At 40.4% G+C, this 7,952-nt stretch overlaps 1 protein-coding gene across 1 annotated transcript in view; it reads left to right on the top strand.

Moving 5' to 3' along the window:
• LOC123521003 (short coiled-coil protein B-like) overlaps positions 1-4,238 on the top strand; it is a 42,586-nt gene extending 38,348 nt beyond the window's left edge. Inside the window, 1 exon segment of the mRNA XM_045284325.1 lies at positions 4,144-4,238. Coding sequence (XP_045140260.1) covers positions 4,144-4,238 — 95 coding nt within the window.
• Positions 4,239-7,952: the final 3,714 nt, after the last annotated feature.

Raw genomic sequence — 7,952 nt, forward strand, 5'->3', positions numbered from 1 at the left:
AGAGAACACAATGATGACAACAAAGAAGAAAACCAATGACCCAGAAAAGAATAAATTAACTTAAAGAAAAAGAAAAAATTAAAAAAAAATTTAAAGAAAGAAAAACCTGTAAATAGATCATGGTTTGATTTTTGACCTCTAGGTGTGTCCTTCAGTCAAGTCCGATGGGGTGCCACACTCTGGCCCCAAACTATCTTTTGCACTTCCTTGGGAGCTTCCCTGCTCTGCTCCCCAAGTTGTTCTGCAACAGCCTTCAGTGTTTTGCCTCAGTATCGCGGAGTCAGACTGGGCCAATCCCGACACTGAGTCTCCAGTGTTGTCCCCCATAGGGCCATGGGTCAGCGCAGTGTGATCAGCCATATGATCCACTCTGGCATTGGTTGTTCGGAGCAGGGATAGCATCCTCCAGGCCTGGTGCGCCAGGATGTGCTCCATTCTATTTCATTTTATTTTTATCTGCATGCCTCATACCCACCGATGTGAGGATTTTTAAAATCTTCTATGTAGAGATAGCCTTCCTTTTGAGAATTCACTACAGGAGTATAATACCACAGGAGTACTAATGATTGGAGAAACTGAAGAGTTACAGTCAAATCCTTAGGTGTAATGTGTAAAACTTATAAGGAAGAAGGGGGTTTGTTATGACTTAAATAACCCTAATGCTTAAAACAGTATTAATCCTGTAGTAAGCACCCAGTAGCTATTTGATGACTAAAATAATTAGACTAGCAAGGCAAGCTTTTCTTTATATATTTCTAAAAATCCAGTACAGATGGTGATTGTTGGACAATGTGTGCATATATACCTGCTCTTCCATTAACTTTCTGAAGATCCCTCATAGAGCTGAAGCAGTTCCTTACGAGCAAATGTAGTCACATGCCTCTTCTAATTTAATGCGTTTATCAAACCAAGCAACAATATCGTGGATTATGATTTTTTTAAAAAATACCCCAAACCCTATTCATATGCGTATGAGGCCCAGAAAAGGAGACAGTTAGAACCTGCTGGATGCCCATTCTTCCTGTTGGAATCATATAGGTACTGTCGCTTCCTTTTGCTTGTGTGCTTCCCTCAGCAGCAGTCCCACCTTGGCACTTACTCAGAAGGTTTCACTGGCTCTGGTTCTTTCACAGTTGATGCCATCCTTTCACTTCCTGTTTTCACAATGTGCCAACCAATCAAAGATATCTGTGGTTTTAAAGCATGTGTCAACTGAGCAGATATGAAGAATAAAATGCCCATGTACATCCAAAAAGATCTCTGTCAAAATCAGTAAGATTGCATAAGGCAGAAACCCTGGATGACATTTTTAACAGGAAAAAAAAGGTCAGAAATTAGTTTATTCAATCTAGTATCTGAGCCTTAGTAAACCATCTCTTATCGCCTTTGGCCAGTGGACAGCTTCTAATTGGTACGTGTCCAAGGTAAGGCAAACAAATGCAAGGAAACTTGTCTGCCTGGCTTATACATCGCCAGATAGCCCTATCCTGTCAACCGACAGGCTTCACATCGACAACAGGAAAAATGTGACTCAGCTTACACAAAAGGGGAAGTCCCAGCACTGGGTTCAAACAATGGTTTTTGCTTTTTGCTTCAGTCTTACCTTTTTTTGAAGATATACAGGAGCAGAAGACTCTGCATTCTTCTCTTGGCCTAAATGCAAAAAACAAAAAGCCCTCACCGACTGTGGAGTTGATTTCTATTTATGGTGACTCTGTGGCTCTTAGTAGAACTGTCCACACAGGGTTTCTTTATGGAAACAGATCACTGACACATGTCAGCTCCCCCCCTTTGGGTAAGCGGTTGAGCCCTGTAACTATTGGGCCGCTGGGGCTCCTTCAGTTCCTGACCCGGAACACTGAAGTCAGTGTTGAGGGGAAGCATTAGCCAAGGGTGAAAGCAGAGCAGGGGACATGGGGGTCAGGCTGGGAAAATGACACCTCAGATTCTAGAACGCCTCATTTGGGAATGGAAGCAGGATCGATCCACTAACAGCAAACAACGTGCATAAATGCCATGGTGGAATGAGGCGCCTGGTAAACCAAATGCACAGAGCAGCTTGTGAGGCGCCTGGTAAACCAAATGCACCCCCCCCCACCCCCCTCCTCAATGAAACGGTCTGGTCTACAGTTCCTGCAAAAGAGAAAGCTCATTGCAGAAAAGAGACAGCATGAATTACCTGCTCATTGATGTAAATAAATAAATAAATAAGCCACCGAACATTATTTTCATGTGGTTTACAGATGATGTGTTATTTGAGTATGGGGGTTTCTGAAGGCTGATAAAGTTGAAGAAACCTTTTGTTTTTCTGGCAACTACACTACCCAACAGCAACAAAAGAACACGCCCACTGCCATCAAGTCGATGCGCATTTACAGTGACATTGTAGGACAGATGGAACGGCCCCCTGTGAGTTTTTGAGACGCTACCCCTTTCCAGGACTAGAAAACTGTGTTATTCTTCGTCGGAGCAGTTGGTGGTAGTCGCTAGGCTCCCAGGGCTCCTTGAAGCAGGCGTAGTGAGGCTGCTGCCGTCGTTCAGGTTGGGGACGCTGGTGGCCGAGACTCCTATGCCAGTAGAGCTCAGCTCACGTAAAATGAGCCCACCAACACCATCCGGGAAGAACTCACTGCTTGTAGAGGCAGCAGCAGAAATAGCCTGATCTTCAAATGAGTCACTCGGAGATGTGATCTCCAACAATTGCCCTGACCACAATTACACTGTCTGCTTATAGTTTCTCCTTAGTCACAGTCGCAAGACTGCAGCTCAGTTCCCAGTTTCCTGTTCTTCTGTGCTGACTTGGTGAAGTCTGCCTCTTCTTCTTTTTCTGTGTATGTGATACAGTGATCATTTCAAACAAATCCTTATATTTAAATGGTAAGTTATATTATATTAATTGTTTATATGCTGATATAATATGGAAGCAAATTATAACTGTCACATCTATCGAAAAATTCAGTAGAACACAGATTTACTAATAGGAGTGGGAGGAGTGGCTACATGCTGCTAGCTTTCAACAGTGTTATGGGAGAGACAATAGCGGTAATAAAGTAGCTATCAATAAGAACATTCATTTGCTGAGGGTCTCCCATTTTTATGATTGAAATAAAAGTTCATTGTGACTGAATTATTTCTATCTTTTGACAAACATATTTTACTCTTTGTTTTTTTTGGGTTTTTTTTTTGCAATTTGTTATTGTTACACTGCACAACACAGATCAGTACCTCAAATGTAAGACTTGTTTCTGGATATATTTGACCAGCTGATTCAAAAAATGGCACCAGTTTTCACATATCAGCTCTAGTTTTGGGATTCAGAACATATCCCATATACTACTCTTCACTCTGCTTATCTATTAAAAAATCAGGATATGTTAATGTAGCCTGAGATAGAGGAAGTGCACGCTGGCTTTATTTAAAGTACTTTGTGTTGTACTAAATATTTTAGCTTAATTTATACTTCACATAGTGTGCTTTGATCCAAAGGTATATTTGATCAGTACTGATTAGATGAACTTGGAGTTTGTCCCAACTATCACTTTGCTTTTATTTGGAACTGAATAGCAGGCAGTTCCAATTTGCTATCTTAAAGGGGGCCAGAAATAAGAGTTACTATACAATAAATAACGAGTTCTGACGGCATAGTGAGTTATGTGTTTGACTGCTAACCACCAGATCAGCTGTTCGAGTCCACTAACTGCTCTGCAAGAGAAAGCTGAGACTCTGCTCCTGTAAAGATCTACAACCTCAGAAACCCATAGAAGAAGTTCCACTCTGATCTATAGGGTCACTGTGAATCATAACCAATTGACTGGAAGTGAGTTTGGGAAAATAAACAGAGAATCAAATGTTCTGAAACCCCATATGGGTCTGTCAGCATTCAAACCCCTTAATTAAAATGAAAATATTCCAGTCTTATTGTAAGATGGCACAATTTCTCCTCCTGTGTACAGAAACTCTTAAAAAATAGTACTTTTTCTTATAAAGAAGCTTGGAATTATCCATTCACTTCTATATATTAAGATGTGTTCTGAAAGTGTGCTGCATAATTTGAAGCAGAAAAATTTAGATATTCAAAATATATATGAAAATTGCAACGAAGTCTGACATTTTTGTCATTCTAAGTTATTCTCCCCTTCTCAGGCTGTGTTCCGGCTTTGCGGTATCCGGCTGGTAGTCGCTATCTAGAGGGCACTGCCTTCAACATCAAAATGTGCAACCTGCTGCCGTCTGATTGATTCTGGTTCATAAAGACACTCTAGTGCAGAGAACTGGCCCTTTGGGTTTTCGCACTTTCAATCTTTTCGAGGCTGAGAGACTGGTGGGCTCAAGCCACTGACTGACCTCATGAGTGGCAGCCCTGTGTAGTCAACGAGCCATATACATCTTCACTAGGAACCCTTTGATACCTAATTCTTTTTCAAATATTTCTTACCTTTTAAAAATCTTATCCTGTAATTGATGGGTCTGAACCTTCTCATCTTTAAAATTAGGATGGTCTATTAGTAAATGGACATAACTTAATACTCAAAATATAGTGCAGCACCATATCTGAGAAACTGGAGCGGCTGTGATCTAGCCAATGATTTTTATTTTTTGTATCGGTACCTTCAATAATCCCAAGAGCAGACCTAAAAAAGAAGAAAACAAATTTTTGATTATAGGGCTGTGTTATGATTTAGCGTGTGGCAGCATAAATCTCCAATTGGTTATTCAGGATGGTGCTTCAGTACTGGTAGAGACCTATGCTCCTCATCCTGGTAACCTTGGTACATAATCAGTGTCTCAACTTGTCAATCACAAAATATTTTTAATTAAACATGTATTTTTAGTTGTATTTTGATTAGTTTAGTTTTCTTAGAAATAGCTCCAAGAAACAGAAACAAGAAAACTAGCTCAATGCTGGGATTAAAGCAATAAAATCTATCTTCTTCTCTGAGCCAGGAATTGCGACTGTGATTTCTCTCCTGTGGATACCACAGAAAAATAAAATGAAGGAAAAGAGCTGGCCAAAAATACCTTCAGTGTTAGTTAAGTGACTATTCAGAGCTTAAAATGTCAGGTTTATATAAATATCTAATTACAGGAAAGAAAACTAAGGAAATAGGAAATACCTTATTTTATTCTATCTACAAGATTTATAGAACCTTTCTTGATCTGAGATTAGAATGGATCATCTCCTCTCCACCCCCAACACCATTCTCGAGTGCTGTGTTTCTTCTTTTTTCTCTGTTCCTGATCTTGGTCTCGCACGTCGTGAAAGAGTAACAGAATATCTAAAACCTTACTCACAGAGTTTACTGTGTAAACCAAAAGCAAGGCCCTGGCAGTTCAGCAAACTTGCCACACCGCTCGAATCCCAAGGCATCTCTGGCTAAATTCTTTTACAGGGCTGGTAGAAGATTGGGTGATGAGCCTCCTTCCAATCCCTACTTACCTAACTCTATGACTGCCCTCTAGTCAGGCCAAAGCTCACCTTTTCTATAAGGGCCGCCCAGACGATTCTAGTTAGTATTGACACGCTGGGTCTTTCTTACTTGACCTTTTCTCTTTTCTTTAGCACTCATCCAAACAATGGTCTGTCAGTTTATCATATTGTGGTGGCTTATATGTTGCTGTCATGCTGGAAGCGATGTCACTGTTTTTTTCCAATAGCAGCAGGGTTATCCAACGTGAACAGGTGGCCGAAGAGCTTCCAGACTCTGAAGAGACTACAAAGAAGGTGTGAACATTCATTTCAGTGGAATTAAATTCCACTGACTGAAAATTTATGGATAGAAATGAAACATTATCAGATAGTGAAAACTTCATGACCGTTAGTCACAGAACACTGTCGGGTCTAATGCCAGGAGAGGAGCCCCCCAGGCTGTAAGGGCACTCAGAGTACGACTGAAGAAGAGGTGTCTTCTCAACGTTGACTTGATCTTAATGGTATGAATGGAGTAAAGCCTTCGGGACCTTCATTTGCTGATGGGGCACAACTAGAAATGAGATAAATAGCTGCAAGCATCTGTTAATAATTGGAACTTGGCTCCCTGGGGGACAGACAGCCGAGGGGTGGATGAGGGGGGGACGTCGGACGGGGCAAGATATGACAAAATACCCATTTATAAACTATCAAGGGCTCATGCGGGAGGGGGGAGCGGGGAGGGAGGGGAAAAATGAGGACCTAGTGTCGGGGGTTTAAATGGAGAGAAAATGTTTTGAGAAACGATGTACAAATGCGCTTTACACAATTGATGTGTGTATGGATTGGGATAACAGTTGCATGAGCCCCTAATAAAATGTTAAAAAAAAAATAATTGGAACTTGGAATGTACAAAGTCTGAGTCTAAGGAAATTGGATCCACCATCAGTGCTCATGGAAGCCACAGCAAAGAGATCACATGACACATTGCATTGGGTCAAGCGGCTGCACAAAAGTTCTTTAAAGCTTTGAAAAGCAGGGATATTACCTGAAGGACTAATAAAAAATGTGTGCTTTCACCATTGTGCTCTTTTAAGAACTATTTACGAGATCAAGTTGACAATAGCAACTCAAAAAATTAGGCAGGCAGCATATGGTGCAGGGAGTTGATGGTAACAAGGCAAGAACATTTGGAAAGGACTGTACCCCTCAAAGACTGTAATTGCTGCAATGTGTATGTGGAAATTATTGAATTCATGTATTCAGCACCCAGAATTTTAAAAAATTACAAAAATCAAAGAGGGAGGGAGAGAGAGAGAGAGAGACCTTAAGTGGAAATAAATTGGCAAACTGGTATTCACCTGTTGAGTCTCTTGCCTTCCAATTCTCTGGTAAGCCAAAATATATAGGCTCTTCCCGCTTCCTGACAATGTCAATTCCTGTAGATTTTATGTTTCACAAGCCTGCTTAATAGAGTCCTGCATCAATCGGCTGTCTCTGTGATAGCTTCTCACCCATTTCATCTTTTCTTCTATCATTCTACCAAAATAATCTATTTTGCATTTCTGCGGTATTGTTTTACTCCTGGTGATCTGTACACTGGCTTATCTCTTCTGAATGAGTAGCAGATGTCAGATGACTCATCAGTACCCTCTTTATGACTTTTCTTTGCTGCTCATGATAGTTTCAGATCCTTGACTTAGATGTTGCTTACCACTTCTGTTTCAAATGAGTCATACGGCTTCGGGCAGTGGAGTAGGATCACTGCTCTCTCTGCTCTAACCGGTTCTGGCTGTCCTCGCTCAGAGCTCATGATTGTATAGAAGCTGCGTTGCTAGACAGACCCCTCCCAGTGAGATGAATGGGAGTTCTATTTTCGTGAATTGAAAGTTGTGATCATTATTGTATTAAATATTTTAAAACAGTCCACAGGCATCCTGAGTAAAGACTTTAAGTACATTTTAGACATATGGCGCAATTTTTGGGTTATATGTGACTTGGGAAAGTCTGAAACAAATGAATATATGTCTTCTTTTTGAGTTCTTTATAGATTGTTTTGACAAAGGATGGGAAATACAAAGAGAAATGTACTTACATTCTGCCCATAATATGTTAATGAGCTTCTTTGGGGTCACATTCATTTTTCACATCCAGCTCCAAGCATAGGGTCGTAAATATGTTGTTTCTAGGCGCTTGATCAATCTAACGTCACCTTCATAGTCACATCTAATAACTGTTGTAAATTAGTGAATAAAATTATGCATTGACCTCCTTTATGACATGAGGAGAAATCTATTAAGCATGGGCTCACTTTTCTTAATCTCTCTGGGATTTTGAGCCTGAAGTCCTGGTTACTGTGGCCACCTCAAATGTCAATTTTATTTCTGTAGCACTTTAGAATTGCCATAAACTCTCTTGGGTTGGGTTCATAACTTCTTTTTCTTTGTTTTTTGCTCTTTTATTCCCCCAACAGTTTTTTTGGCACATAATTTACATATCATACAATTCAATCATTCAGTCATATAGAGAAGAATTGTACAATCAT

This window comes from Echinops telfairi, unplaced genomic scaffold (assembly GCF_000313985.2).
Source record: "Echinops telfairi isolate 266 unplaced genomic scaffold, ASM31398v2 ScPeMD7_7468;HRSCAF=8506_0, whole genome shotgun sequence".
NCBI classification, from domain to species: Eukaryota; Metazoa; Chordata; class Mammalia; order Afrosoricida; family Tenrecidae; genus Echinops; species Echinops telfairi.